The sequence below is a fragment of the Megascapheus bottae genome, chromosome 16 (genome assembly GCF_031878675.1).
Source record: "Megascapheus bottae isolate mThoBot1 chromosome 16, mThoBot2.hap1, whole genome shotgun sequence".
In the NCBI taxonomy this organism is placed as follows: Eukaryota; Metazoa; Chordata; class Mammalia; order Rodentia; family Geomyidae; genus Megascapheus; species Megascapheus bottae.
Genome location: NC_143524.1, coordinates 2,133,188 through 2,148,350, shown reverse-complemented (window position 1 = coordinate 2,148,350; position 15,163 = coordinate 2,133,188). Strand labels below are relative to the sequence as shown.

The window sequence follows — 15,163 nt, the reverse complement described above, 5'->3', positions numbered from 1 at the left end:
CAAGGAGGCCAGGGAGGGGTGCACAGGGCACCGGAAGGGGCGCCACTGGGGCTGGCACATTAGGCAGGCAGGCCACACCCCTGGGAGCCAGAGAACTGAGAAGCCCCTGAACTAGAAACAGAAGTGACCCCACCGCAATGCCCTTTGGCTTCCCCTGCTGGCTGGCCAACATTGCACACGGGAAGAGGAAGAGGGCTCAGGTCCACCTCACCACTGCAGAGCAGGTGGGGAAGGGTGGGCTTGGACAGCCAGTGCAGATAGCGAAAACGTGTGCACATATACCGGAGCTGGCCTCCGCCAGCCGGGCCGTGAGGACTGCCAGGCACCCGTCTGTCTGGGCCACATAGAGGCCTGTTCTCCATACATACGAAACAACTTTGCCAGGGGCTCCTGGAGGTGTCCGGGTCACCCTTCCACCTTGGCATCCTGAACAGAGAAAGCCTCACTTCTGCTGGTTGGGAAGACAGCTGGTGTAAACTCTGATCCCCTGGGGGAACCTGAAGAGAGGGAGTGACCGCCTGGACAAGACACCTGCCCATGCCAGCTCGGCCCGGGGCCAGCTCTTTCTGTGTTACAGATGAGGAAGCAGTTTCCTGGAGGGGGACCTGGGGCACCAGCCCCCACAGATCCACACAGCCATCCAGAGCTGCCTGGCCGCTCGCTAGAAGAGCCCGGGCAGCAGGCGGTAGGGCACGGCAGTGGTGTAGCGGCCCCAGTCCCGGCCGTACTTGCTGGCGCAGCGGTGTTCATCCCGCAGGCAGCGATGGGTCAGCAGGATGGTCATGTAGATGGCATAGAAGTAGGGCAGCAGGTGGCCGCCGCCGCAGGCCAGGCAGTAGGCCAGGCTGCCCATCAGGTCACCCGTGTAGTTGAAATGGCGGGCCACGCCCCAGAAGCCCGACACCAGCAGCTTGCTGTGGTGCCGCTGCCCGTCGGCCGATGTGTAGGAACACTCGATGGCCTTGGGCTTCCGGCCCCAGATGAGGCAGCGCCCGTCCGTGCGGCGGAACAGGTCCTTCTGATGGTTGGCCATGCGGAAGATGTAGTAGCCCAGGAGCCCCAGGAGCAGGACGCCCAGGGCGTGTGGTGTGGACAGCTGCACGGGGTGGGATACCAAGTACAGGCCCTGCGGGCCAGGGTAAAGCTCAGCCAGACCCGGCTCCGCCTCAGTTTCCCCTCCCGTGAAACAATACGCCTGCCCAGGAGGGTGATTGGGCCTCTCTCCACCTCTGCACTTGTGTCATGCACGTCCATCCATGCATGGATACCACTCAGCTTTTAAGAAAAACTATTCTAGAGCTAAGTGCAGGTGGCTCACACCTGTGATCCCAGCTATTCAGGAGGCTGAGATCTGAGGATCTCAGTTCAAAGCCGGGCAGGACAGGTAAGTGTGTGAGACTCTTATCTCTAATAAACTTCTCAAAAAAAACTGGAAGTGGAGTTGTGGCTTAAGTGGCAGATCACTACTAACCTCAAGTAAAAACTCAGGGATCAGAGTTCACATGGATCCCCCAGGGTGCCCCGCCGCGGCCCTGGGGCCAGTCCCTGCCTCCTGTCTCCTCCTCACCTGCAGCGTGTAGAGGTAGGGCAGCCAGACGCAGTCGCCCCAGCCCAGGTACCACCCGAAGTGGTCATGGCAGATGTCGATGGTCTTCAGGTACCAGGCCTCGTTCCAGAAGAAGTCCACCACATAGATGGCCTGAGAGACAGCCATCACCCAGTGACCCAGATCTGCGTTGGAGCTCTGCCCACCCCCCTGGCACACAGTGCCCTCCCGCAGCACACGGCCTTACCTGCAGGACATTGACCAAGATCATGGAGTTGGTCACGTGGCCGTGGAGCTCCTGCTGCTTGGCGGCGAAGGACAGGTTGATGAGGGTCCAGGCAACGATCCCCGGGCGTCCATTGAAGAAGAGCTTGAAGTCGAACCACTTCCCGATCCGAGGGTTGAACTCAATGCCCATCATATAGTTGTAAAAGAAGTTACCTGTGAATTTGCTGAAATTGTAACAGAAGACACTGTTGAGCCGCCTGGCACTGGGACACATGGTCGGCAGGGCCCAGGGCTGCAGGCCTGCAAGTGCCTCGCTCAGCTCACTGTGGCTGCAGAGGTCCACATCGGCTCTGCCCAGGGCCCTCACTCATTTCCTTCCACCCCCAGGAAGCTGTGCTCGGCAGACATCCAAAGACTGCCTCCCTAGGAAAGCCAAGAGGCTGCATGTGGGCTGGCACCAAGTCTCTCCTCACCCCATCCAGTACCCTCAATGTAGGCCCAGGTGGGTGGATGGGTGAGTGGGTAGACAGGTGAGTAGATGAGGTAGGTAAATGGGTGGATGGATGGGTGGATGGATGGATGGGTAGATGGATGGATGAGGGGGTAGGTGGACAATGGATGATGACTAGAGGGGTAGGTGGATGGTTTGATGAATGGAAGCATGGATAAGTGGATGAACAGATGAATAGATGGGTGGATGGACAGGTGGGTGGATAAAAGGTTAGCCAGAGTAGATAGGTAGATGATGGATGGATGGATGGATGAGTGGGGGTAGGCGGATAGATGGATGAATGGATGGTTAAGTGGATGGATGGATAGATGGTCAGATAGACGGATAAAAAGCTTGGCTTCAACCCCAGCCAAAAGCTGTCTTTCTGGCTTACCTGCTCCAGGATACCCTCTAAGCTACGACTTGGCCACCAAAAGCAAGCTTGCCTGCCATCAGCTAATTCTTTCGGAGGCAGTGGAAGCCACCAGGGGTCTCACTTGGCAGGGCCTCCCAGGCTGCTGCAGGGAGCAGACAGCGCAAGGACAGGCACCCACCTGCTGCTCACGCTTGCCGAGCCTCCAGGGAACATACCAGTCTTCGGCATTCGTGGGGAAGAAGTAGCCCTTGATCATTGCGAAGGTGGACACGGTGTACCCAAGGATGTTGGCACACCACAGCAGCGGGATCCAGTTGTCAAAGATGATGGTGGGAGAGAAGTAGAACAGGAAGTGAGCGTTGGCGAACCACAGAATGTGTGTGATGAGCCAGGCTTGCAAGCCATTGACCTGGTACTTGTTCACAATCCCTGCCGAGGCAAAGAGGGTGGGAAAAGTCAGGAGGAAGCAGACGGTCAGTGTGGAGTCTCACGCTGCTGACCTGGGTGATGAGCCTGCAGCTGGTGACTGGGAGGTCAGGCCAGGCAGTGGGGGGGGGGGGTGTGTGAACAGTTTGCTGTCCCAGGCTCCATAGTGACTGCCAGGAGGGCCTCAGCCCCCGACTAAATCAGGGTGTCTGTGGGGGAGATGGGAACAATGAATGAGTAGATGGATGAGGAAGGGAGGGATGGATGATGGATAGACTCCAGGGTGGAACGGTAGGTAGATGGTAAGGGGATGGGTAGGTGGGTGGATGGATGGATGGACAAGTGGGTGAGCAGATGTATGGTTGCACTGGTGGGTGGGTGGGTGCGTGGGGATAGGGCTAGGAAGAGCCTGCTGTATCCTCCTACCATGGGACTGGGTCAGGCTCCAGCACCTTGAGACTTGGTGCTGTGGAAAATGTCCAAGTTCCAGTCATGCTTATCTGAGGAGGGCAAGGCCCAGAGGAGGGCACAGAGCAGATGGGGCTCAAACCCATCTGAGTAGAACTTACCTGCTGGAGTCACTGCCCCCTCCTGGACTCCCCCCACATAGCCTGGCAGAAAGCGGTGGCAGAAGTCAGGGAGAAACCTATATAGAAGAACCTGAAACAGAATTTCAAGCCAAATGAGCGGAGGCCTGCCTGCAGAGCCCAGCTGCGTGTGACCAAGCAGCCTGGTTTTACGGGCAGAGTGAGGAAAGACACTGAACACGGATTTACATGTCCTTGCCAGAAGGCTGACCCGGGGATTCCTCCGCCAGAACCTCACCCTCAGAACACAAAAGCCTTCTGGCCATGGTCCTGCCCACCTCCCTCCCTCCCTCCCATCTCTCTCATCTGTCAAATCTCCCTCCCTCTTCCCCCCCTTTCTTCCCTCTCTCCCCTTCTTTCTTTCCTCCACCTCGCCTCCTTTCCTTCCTCCAGTCACCTGTCCTTCCCTCCCTTTCCAGTCTACCTCCCAGTCCCCTGGCTTCCAGTTAGCTCAAGACACTCAACATTTTCAGAGTCACCTGTTTAGAATATCTGGTCATTATTTTCTCCAACTGAAGTGAAACGAAATAAACTAATGTAGTATGAATTTTTATGACAGCAAGACATTCCACTAAGCAATTTTTTTTTCAAGTTTAAGACATTCAGTCCTCCGCCATGGAGTCTGTTCAACTTTCATCAGTGCCTCTTGAAGACAAGTGTCATTTAATCCTGCATTCCTCTGAAGCAAGGCTTCTGGACATTCCTGCTCTGTGGGCTGACTAAGTGCTTTTGCCCAGCCACAACTAGCCGAGTGACTGGCTGCTTCCACGGAGCCTGGAAGCTTCCACGGCCACGCTCACAGCGCAGTGGGGTCAGCAGAGGCTTCTTCCTTTCTGGCCTAACAATATTCTGCTCACAGACAACTGGGTCTTCCCATCCCTTGGCTATTGTAACTCACTTTTTACCAAAGGGCCAGGGACCTGAAAGAACAGGGACCCCAAAATCCAAAAACCTGGGTCCTAGGGAAACGGTGTGGGGGTGCGAGGCTCTCTCCAGAGCAGGAAAGCCAGCTTGCCCTCCTCACACTGCTCCCTTGGCAGCCATGTCCTGCTTCAGACTGGAGAGATGCCATGATTAGGGTCGGCCAGGCCTACTGTGAATGCTTCCTGTGACCCCCTGAGCCAGATGGAGATGTTGAGGGAGTCTAGAGGAAGGGTTCCAACAGAGCCAAGGACACCACTGACTCAAACTGTGCAACAACCTGCTGGGAAACTCCAGTCCTGCTTTGCTGCGCAGGGTCTCCCACGCCTTGGGTGGGGAGGGGGTGTTCCATGGGGCCCCCTAACCCAGCACATCTGCTATGTAGGCTCCCCTGGATGGGCCTGTGCCTTCACACACGGCTGGAGCTGAGCTCACAGCTGCAGGGCTGAGGGGCACAGGAGCATCCTGCCCTGTCTCTGGTGGTGACTCTAATAACGTATCTGATGTCCAGTCACCCACAAGCACAGAGAGTGAGTGCCACCCAACTCAGGGTCCCAAACCCCAGGCCAACGATGGGGCCAGCCAGGGCAGGGCCTGACCTGGAAGGTGACCCATGCGGCGTAGAGCTGGGCAGCTGTGGCCGTCAGGGGCGGGGTCTTAGCCCAGATGTCTGCAAGTCGAGCCCGGCCAGTGGCCAGATCTACCACAGGGGCGGTCAGCGAGCAGTCATACTGGTCACAGGCCATGATGAAGTAGTAGACAATAAAGGGGGCGAAGGCCAGCAGGAAGATGACGCTGGCCAGGGAGAACCAGTCCACCTCCCTGCAAGAAAGACAAAGACAATGGAGGGAGGGGCAGAGATCCTGGCGAGGGAGGCCTGTCTGTCACCTGAGCCAGTATCTTGATAACTGTCTATTATGTAAGGTCCACCACCATAACCACATCCACGGCTGCCCCCAGCAAGGGCTCAGCCTGGGACACAGATCTCGGAGGCCCAGTCCCAGCGGCTTCCCCAGTCCCGGGCCAGACAGGACTGTGAGTGCTCATGCTGCTAGCCCGGCTGCTCTGTCTTCAAATCCTCTCCACAGTGTCCACAGTGACATGTGGGGAGTCACACAGGGAAGCAACTCGCCACCTCTGGAGCCTTTCAGGCTTGAGGTCCAACTTCAAGCTCTGACAAGATGTCAAGTGGAAAACTCCACCCCTGGCTTATCTCACATGGGAAATACATGTGCAATAACAGAAACCCAAATACCCTCAGGTGATGTGTACAAGGTGTTGATCAAAGTGGAGTGCTAGTGGCTCACGCCTGTGATCCTAGCTACATATCCCCCGCCCGTGAGAGCCTCTAGGATGCCCTTCACAAACTCTGCCCCGGGGAAGGGAATGCTCTTACCAGGCGCGGCCCCACTGTCCTTGAGACGCAGCCTTGCCGTTGGACATGCTGGCAGAACCCTTGGCTTTAGGGATACTGGCCTGAGATTTTGAAGCCATCGAGGCCTGAGGGAAGAAGACAGGTGTTCAGTACCTCTGCCCGCTGGCCTCCCAGGAATGGCCACCCTAATCCTGACAGCAATTAGAGATGGAGAAGAAATGGTCAGCCCTGGGCTCTCTCCTGATGACCCTCTGCTCCTGTCCCCAACCGTGTGCCTTCCTACCTCCTCTCTTACCCATCTCTGCCCTTTCTCCAAATAGCACCACAGCCTACACCCCGCCTGGTCCCCATTGCTCCAGGCTTAGTGGTAGAGGGTTCATCTGGCATGCACGAAGCCCTGGATTCGATTCCTCCACACTACATATACAGAAAAAACTGGAAATGGCACTGTGGCTCAAGTGGCAGAGTGCTAGCCTTGAGCAAAAAATGTCCAAGGATAGTGCCCAGGCCCTGAGTTCAAGCTCCAGGAATGGCAAAAATAACAAAAACAAAAAAGCCCAACATGTTCACCATTGTCCTTGTTTAATACTCTTTTAAATTTTTTTTTTTTTTTGCCAGTCCTGGGTTTGAGCCTGAACACTGTCCTTGGACTTCCCCAAGGCTAGAGCTCTACCACATGAGCCTCAGCATCACGTCTGGCTTTTTTTCTATGTATGTGGTACCGAGGAATAGAACCCGGGTCTTCATACATGTTAGGCAGGCACTCTACCACTAGGCCAAACTCCCTGCCCCGGAACTCTCCGCTCTTGGCAAAAAAAAAAAAAAAGTGTTCTCCACAATCTATTAGTGAATAGAAAGTGGTTCCTTCCCAGGGTCCAGGCCACATGTTTCGTGTGTGTGTGTGTGTGTGTGCGCGCGCGCGTGCGTGTGTGTGCTATCTGTGTCTATGAGAAGACAGCCCCACCAGGAGCAGGCATGGAGTGTCCTACACAGCCCTCAATCCTAGGAACACTCCATAAATAATTACCCAGGGCCAGGCACAAAGGCTCATGCCTGTAATCTCTGCTACTCCCAAAACTGGAAACAAGAAAAAGTAAACAAGACACTATCTCAACCAGTAACTGAGTGTGGTGCAACAAGCCTGCCGTCCCAGCTAAGCAGGAGATAGAGAATAAGACTAAGGCCTGAGGCCACAGTGAGCAAAAAAAATGAGAGACCTTTAAAGCTAAAAAGGGTTGCAAGCAGCTCAAGTGGCAGAATACCTGTCTGGCAAGCATTAAAGTCCTGAGTTCAAACCCCCAGTACTGCCTTGCTTCCCCAAAGATTACCCTACCAGAAAGTGGGAAAGAACAAAATTTCTTTAGGTTCCCACTACTGCTTTCCATGGTTAAAATTTAGGATGAGCAAATACTGTATTTCCAAAACAAGATCAGAGAGTAGAACTTTAAAATGTAAAGCATCTGGGAATTTTTTTTTGTGGGGGTTGCAGGTCATGAGGCTTGAACTAAAGGCCTGGGCACTGTAACTGAGCTCTTTCTGCTCAAGGACAACGCTCTAGCACTTGAGCCACAGCACCACTTTTGGTTTGAGTGGGGACTTTTCTGCCTGGGCTGGCTTTCCACCGGGGTCTGGAGATCTCAGCCTTCTGAGTGCCCAGTTTAACATCAGGAGTTTTAAAAAGGTTCTCTTAGAAACACATGAAACCAGGGTCTTCCAGGGCCATGGGAACCCTGCATTTCTCAAGATGAAACTAGGCTCTAGAAGGCAAATATGGGACCAACTAGAAAAAACAAGATAATTGCTAACTCTAGGAAAAGCATTTACACAAGGAGAAAAAGAACCCAATCGCAATTGTATCGCATGTGCTTGTCGGCGTCCTCCCCCAGCACAAGGTGTTCATAGGGTGGGTATTTGGGGTGGAACTTTCTAGGAGATTCTGGTTACAGGAAGTCCCGATGCAACATGATGTATAGGAAAAGGACTTTACAGAGAAGGGAGATCTGAGCCGTGACGTCGTCTCCCTACCCGGATCCCCACGGTCACCCATCCTGAACATGCCCATGCGCTGGCAGAACACTGTTCTTGTGAGGTATCTGTGTTTGGTGTGTTTACTCCCAACAGCACAAGACAGGCTCTAGGAAGACAGGTCCTGTAGCCTGCCCCTCGCGGAGGGGACACCCACCTTGTTGCTCATCCCCCCATATCTCCTCCAAGCTGGTATGGATAAACCCAGTGCATGCCTGCCTTACCAGAGGCTGCCAGACTGCACTCACCTTCATCCTCGCCAGGTGGCCTCCAGGCAGAACCAGGCTGTCCTTCCCAGATCTGAGCTCCACACGGCCTGCTCAGTCCGCACACTCAAGGCCTGCGGGAGACACAAGGACGCACATGTCACTTGGGGAGCCTGCACGTCAAGCCCAAGGGCTGATGAGGAGCTTCGTCTGAAAGTCAGGGCCACCACTGAAGGTCAAACCACAGGACAAGTGCAATGCTGGGGAATTTGGACAAAGAAGGGCACACAGGGGGACTGGGGGTGTTTTGCAGGGGGAGTAAATCCTCCCTGTGGCGCCTAGCAGAGTGGCAGAGGTCCGGGGGAGACGCAGGTCAGACGCAGGCCCAACCAGCTTTCTCCACAGATGCTGAGCAGCGGCCTTCGTATCTAAGGTTTCTCTGGGGGTTCCCCAGAACTCTCAGCCCCCCTCCAACCAGCACGCTGCCTGAGCACCTTCCACACCAAGAACGTACAACAGCACAGACAACAAGATGGGCTGGAGCCCAGCTCCCTGGGCCATGTTGGATTTGCTGACCTTCCCGAGTGCCCTGTGCTGTGAATGTTTTTGTCTGGTACCTGCCATTAAAAGGTGGCCGCAGCCACGTGCTGGTGGCTCACACCTGTCATTCTAGCAACCCAGAAGGCCAAGATGTGAGGATCACAGTTTGAAATCAAGTCTTGTGAGAATCCTATCTCCAGTTGCCCACCAAAAAAGCCAGAAGTAGAGTTGTGGCTCAAGTGGTAGAGCACTGACATTGAGCAAAAGAAAGTTAAGGGTCAGCACCTGGGCCCTGAGTTCAAGCCCCAGGGCTAACACACACACAAAAGGGGGGGGGTGACTCAAGAATTAATGTCCCATGTATTAAATCAAAGTGCTGAGATTTGGCAGTCTCAGAAACAGAGGCTTACGGAGCCATCAGACACCAGCCAAAGGTGATATGGGCCCAGGACATTCCTCAGCCACCAGTGTGCCAGGAAAATGGGCTCCAATTAGAATAGAGCTCTAAGAAGAGGAAATGGAAGGGCTCACTCCAAATCCATCTGGACGTAAGTGCTAGGGCAGGCACGGGGAAGCACACAGCCCTGCGGTGGGGCTGGAGTGTGTAATGGGAGGGTTGGGATTTTTTTTGTGTATGTGCTGACACTCAGGTACTCACATTCTCCTGCTTTGGCTTTTCACTCAAGGCTGTGGTCTACCATTTGAGCCACAGCTCCATTTGTGGCTTGTTGATGGTTACTTGGAGATAAGAGTCTCCTGGACTTTCTTGCCTTGAGGTGACCTCAAATCTCTGTATCATCATCCTCAGATCTCAGCCTCCAGAGTAACTAACATTATAAGTGTGAGCCTCCTGGGCCAGAATTCTTCCTGGATCTCTCTTTCTCTCACACACAGGCAAGAGGAGAGGAAGGCTCGTCAGCAGCCAAGTAAGCCTTATAGATTTGTCTATGAGTCCTGGAGATTCATGCTAAAGTGACGTGGTCCTGAGGGTCTGGTGACTGAATCCACTGCAGACTTTCAGCATCTTGAAGATTTGGAGATCTAGGGGTGTGGGAGAGGGTCGGTGCATGAGGGTAGACAGAGGCCAGGCCAACCGTCATCAGAGAATGCAGGAAGTCAGATGGCCTGCTCCGGCTGCTAACACAGGCAGTTCTAGGTATGGGTGCTAGAGCTGTTACTGCCATGATCATAGTCTGGCCTTACCCACACAGTGACAGCCTAGTTTTATCCATAGTCACAGCATCTCCTGCCACAGTACTCACAGCCACACACACACACACACCCAGCCCTCACAGAAGCAGATCCCAGGGATGGGCCATCAAGGGGAATGAAAGCAGAGGTGGCCAGAAAAGCCAATGCTGCCCAGCCACAAAAGCCCCTGACCTGCGGCTTAACACGTCGTATAGCAAACCCCCAGACTACTGCCTAAACAAGCCCTTTTCAAAACCATGCCTTATGTTTCTACGAGCCAGGAATCCGTGTGGAGAAGGGCTGAGTCGCTAATGTGTGGGCGTGAGCCAGGCAGGTAGTGGACACCCTCCTATCCTGTGTGGGCTGGCCCAGGCCTCCCCACAGCCAGGGGCGCTCAGGGCAGCGAGTGGTCCCCCAGTCAGAAGTCAGGATGCCATTGTGACCAGTCACGGGGTCTTCCCACCCCTCCTGTCACCATGTGGTGAAGATGACAGGAGTGGCAAGCACTCTGGCTGTGGGGTGACAGACACCACACATCCAACACTGATGGTGTGCCTGCCACTCCACCTGCAGACCTGTCCTTCAACAGAGAGGAGGCTCAGGAAGGCAGGCTGACTCCATCACTGCACACACAGGCTTCTGTGGGCGGAGCTGGATTAGGGGACCCCCACCTCCTGTGAGGGCCACACATAGGGGACTGCGGGCTAGGGAGTTGGGCTGTGCTGCCTGCTCTTCTAAGTTGGAGGTGATTATGGAAACAGCAGAGAGACAAAGCTGGAAAGTCTGTGACATCTCAGGAGTGCTACTGGACTGAGGGAGGAGAAAGAGCCGGTGTTGGGGAGGGGGATGGGAAACCACCCCAGATGGAGCTAGAGGGCTGCACATACAGCAGGTGCAGGAGCATCTGCAGAGTTCACCACAGGCAAGTCTGAGGACAGTCCCACAGTTCAGGGAGAATCAGATAAACAAGGGCCTTGCAGAGCCCAGCAGGGCACAGACCGTCCTGCCCCAGCAATGAAGCACATCTTCTAAATGGCTTTTCAGAACTCTCCACTGATGCCTTAAATCATGTCCAAAACACAGCCATGTCTTCTGGGCTTCCTCCCTTTTCTTCTAATTTTTCAAGTGAGTATGAATTTGCAAGATAGAATAATTAACTTTTTTTTAACTTTTTATTGTGACGATCACAATAACCACATCTCCTAGAAACAACTGTGGCTTTTGTAGTTGGTGAGGTCCCCTGAACCCTACCACCCCTAAAGCTGACACTGGCTTGAGAGCGGAGAAGGGGTTCCCGGGTTTACCTGGGGCCTTTCTGCCCAGGGTCCTCATCCAAATCACTATCACCTGTTGGAGTCCCACAGGAGACTTGCAAAGTCACACTGTGGCCCTTTTAAACTCTTGTTCAGCACAGCTCTGGCCTGATTCTGTGGGGCTCAGCTTACCTGGGGAGAGAGGGAGGGCTGGAGGCCCTGCCAGGGACTTTGATCTCCTTTCATCCCAGAGGGTAAACTGGCTTTCCGCTTTTCAGAAGTCTCACAGGGGACTAGTGGTAGCATGCTCGCCTAGCATGGGTTTGATTCGCCAGAACCACATACACAGAAAAAGCTGGAAGTGGTGTTGTGCCTCAAGTGGCAGAAGGCTAGCCTTGAGCAAAACGTATCCAAGGACAGTGCCCAGGCCTTGAGTTCAAGCCCCAGGACTGGGGGAGGGAGAGGAATGTCTCACTGGTACACCCTCACCCTCACCACAGCACTGAGGTTTGTAAGACAAGTGTGCAGCCAAGCCTTCCTCAGATCCGTTCTGAGGCACCACCATTCTTCCAGACTGTATTTGTCCCACAAGTCATTAGCATGTCTTACACGTCTAATCTCCCCTACTCCAAAATCGATCGGTATCAATCAAAATCTTCTAAAACCTGGCTCCACCTGGCCACCTCTTGTACATGGATTCCCAACAGGAAGCTCACCACCTATATAACTACTATTACCTTAACTGGTATTGTTTTACCTGCCTACACTAGTGGTACAAGGGAGGGGTTCACGGTGTCATTCCACACCATCAACCTCCCTGGCACCACTCCACATCAACAAGTTTCATTTGACTAATTTCCAATTTGCAAATAAACTCCCGGATCGGAAATGTTCACTCTCCTCCACCCTCTTCCATGGCTCTTCTCTTGGCACTGGCTCCCTGTCCTCCCCGCCACGCAGTGAGAAGCCTCTTTTACTCTCCTGCCATTCACTTTGCTCCTTAAAAAAAAAAAAAAAAACAAGCAAACAGGCTGGGAATGTGGCCTAGTGGTAGAGGGTTTGCCTAGCATGCACGCAGCGCTGGGTTAGCCTTAAGCAAAAGCTCAGGGACAGTGGCCAGACCAGGAGTTTGGATCCCAGGACTGGCAAGTTAAAATAGAGAGAAGAAGAAGAAAACCAAACATTTTAAAGGGCGGGTGGAAAGGCATCCCTAGGAAAGAGAAGAGGAACACTGTCCAGGCAGAAACGTCCTCCACGGACCTGGGTCCCCCATCATCACAGCCAAAATTACAATTGAAGCCCCACCCCCGGGGGGGACCAGGTTTACGGCGCGGTTTCCGGCCCTCTGGGTGCCCGCCCTGGCCGGGGCCGGAGTCTTCGGGACCTGGCGGCGGTCCAGGCCGTTCCCGCGCCGCGCTCCCGCCACGCGGTCCTCCCGGGACGCGGACGCAGAACCCCATGGCGGGGCCGCGCGCCGGGCTGGGGTGCCGGGAGCGCCCGCGCGCCGCCGGCTCCCCACCCGCGGCCTCGCCACTCCCGCCGGAGCCCGCCTGCCCGCGGCGGCGGCGGGCGCGCCGGGTCCGCCACCCCCGGGCCTCGGCCGCACGCCGCGCTCCTCACCTCGCCCGCCTCAGCTCCCCGCAGCGCGCCAAAGACCCACAGCGCCGGCCGCCGCGGAGTGGGCCCGCCCAAGCCCCGCCCCGCGCTGACGCGGGCTGGAGCTGACAAATCGGAGGCCGGCCTGGGAGTCCGCGCCTCGCGATTGGTCGAGGCGCCTGAGCTGACTTCTGCCCCACTGCGCCAGCCACTCTGCGGCGGCGGCTCTGGAGATTGACGGCCGAGTGGGGGTCCGTCCCGCCCACCCGGGTCCCACCCGGCGCCCCCTGCGGCCCGCGCGGCCCGGGGCTCCCGGAGGTCCTGGGGCCGGGCTGGGCAGGGGCAGCCTGCGTGCCCGGTGCGGTTGTCCACTCGCCCGTTGGGTGAGCGTGGGCGCCTCGTGCCGCGGGTGGCTTCTCCACGAGGAGCTTCCCACAGCGCAGCGGCGTCCCCAGGCCACGGCCCCGCGCCCCGGACGCCGGCCCCGGGGACGCCGGGGCGCGGAGGGGCGACCCGTGCCCGGGCCCGCGGGGGTGGAGGTCAGCCCCGGCCCGGCCCCGCGGGGCCAGGCGGCCTGGAGGCGGCGTGGGGTGAAGGGAGGGCCCGGTGCTCCCCGTCGAGGCGGGAGCTCTGCCCCTGGAGCCCCCTCTCCATGTGGACTCTCCCGCCTGGGCTGGTGTGGAGTCCCGCCGTCCTGCGCGGCCGGGATCGGAGCCAGCAGGCTGGAGCCGCGGGCTGGGGAAAGCCTCGCCGTCCACGAGCCGGACGGATACGGTGGTAAACACGTGTACTTACAAGCCGCGGCTGTGCGCTCCGCCCCGGCTCCCTCCGGGCCTGCCCTGTGCCCGACCTGGTGTCCCGTCTACGCGGATGCCCGAGCCTCCTGAAGACGGTGTGCTTCCCCGGGGACAAAGCAGGGTTAAGCACATGCTGGAAGCCTGTCGTTTCCCTCAGTTGCCACCATCATAGGTTTCAGAGCGTGTGTTGTGTTCATGTTTTGTGCCCAGTCCTGGGGTTTGAGCTCCAGGCATGGACACTGTCCCTGTTGGTTTATTGAAGGCTAGCGTTCTACAGACTGAGCCACAGCTCCACTTCTGCTTTTTGTTTTCTTGGGGGGGGGGGGTAATTGGAGAGAAGAGTTTCACAGACTTCCCTGGCTGACTGGCTTTGAACTGCTATCCTCAGATCTTAGCTTCCTGTGTAGCTAGGATTACAGGTGTGAGCCACCAGTGCCTGAATGGAGCTCTTTTTAAAAACCCAGAAACCAGGGAGCTACACTGTATCTGTACCTGTGTGTGTGTGTGTGTGTGTGTGTGTGTGTGTGTGTGTGTGTGTGTGTGTGTGTGTGTGTGGGCTTGAAAATTGGGCTTGAAAATTCAAGGCCTGTGTTCCCTTTTTTATTCAAGGCTGGTACACTACCCCCCTGAAACCACAGCTCTACTTCTCATTTTTTGCTGGCTAGTTGAAGATAAGAGTCTCATAAAGTGTTCTGCCCCGCGTTGGCTTTGAACCTCAATCCTCAGAATTGAGTTTCATGAGTCACCAAGATTACAGGTTTGAGCCACTAGCTCCTGACACGGTTATACCATTTTTCTGTATTTTTTTGGTCAGGATAACGAACTTCATAGTGTGTAGTGTCTTTCAGTGTCCAGTGAGGAGGCCATACAATCTCCTTTTGTGCCAGGATAGAGGGTGAGTTTGATCACAGGTTGCAGGTGGTTTGTTTAGAAGTCTTCATTTTTGATTTCATGGATTAAATAACTAGCATGATTCTTTGAGACTGTGTAAATATGTTGTTTGCAAATGGCCTTTTACTCCATGACTTAGCATTTAATGATGTTTACCTTAATCTCCTTCTTGGTGCAAAAGATTGTTTATGAAATTTCAGCATTGCTTCAGCATTACTAATTTGCTAATATTATGAAGTATCAGGCAGTTTTCTTTGTATGTGTGTGTGTGTGTCTTGTGTTTATTTGTTCAGGACCTTGAATTCCTGTCCATTAGGTTTTTCACTCCAAGCTGTCACTCTTACCACTTGAGCCACATCTCTATTTTTGGCCTTTTGCTGACTAATCATAGACTCTGTTAGGGTTAGCTTTGAACCTTGATCAAGTAGGTCCTACTGGGGCATGACCTCCAGGCATGGGCTAGGATTACAGGCACGAGCTACTTGCACTGGACTTTGGGTCCTGGTGTTTTGTAACATCATGGTTTATCTTAAATTTCTAAGTGTGGCTTCAAGGCCCTTTGCCTCTGAGCTGCCAAAGATACAAGTTTACAGTTGCAGGCCCTTCTTTTGGTAGATGCCCAGCCAGCAAGCACTTGATTCTAAATATTTATTTTCTGGTGGAGGGATCAGACCCCTCCATGTTGAGGGGCTGAAACCGCCCCGAGGCGTGGTTG

General features: G+C 55.1%; 1 protein-coding gene across 1 annotated transcript; it reads right to left on the bottom strand.

Annotated features, from left to right (window-relative positions):
• Positions 1-647: 647 nt before the first annotated feature.
• Positions 648-12,849, bottom strand: Dhcr7 (7-dehydrocholesterol reductase). The gene is made up of 9 exons (XM_090347180.1): positions 12,785-12,849; positions 8,223-8,314; positions 5,971-6,074; positions 5,174-5,396; positions 3,636-3,726; positions 2,856-3,069; positions 1,794-1,998; positions 1,568-1,699; positions 648-1,126 (listed from the first exon to the last, which is right to left on the bottom strand). The coding sequence occupies exons 2-9, from the start codon at positions 8,226-8,228 to the stop codon at positions 662-664; spliced, it is 1,440 nt and encodes a 479-aa protein (XP_090203306.1). The 5' UTR covers positions 8,229-8,314; positions 12,785-12,849; the 3' UTR covers positions 648-661.
• Between the last annotated feature and the right edge of the window lie 2,314 nt (positions 12,850-15,163).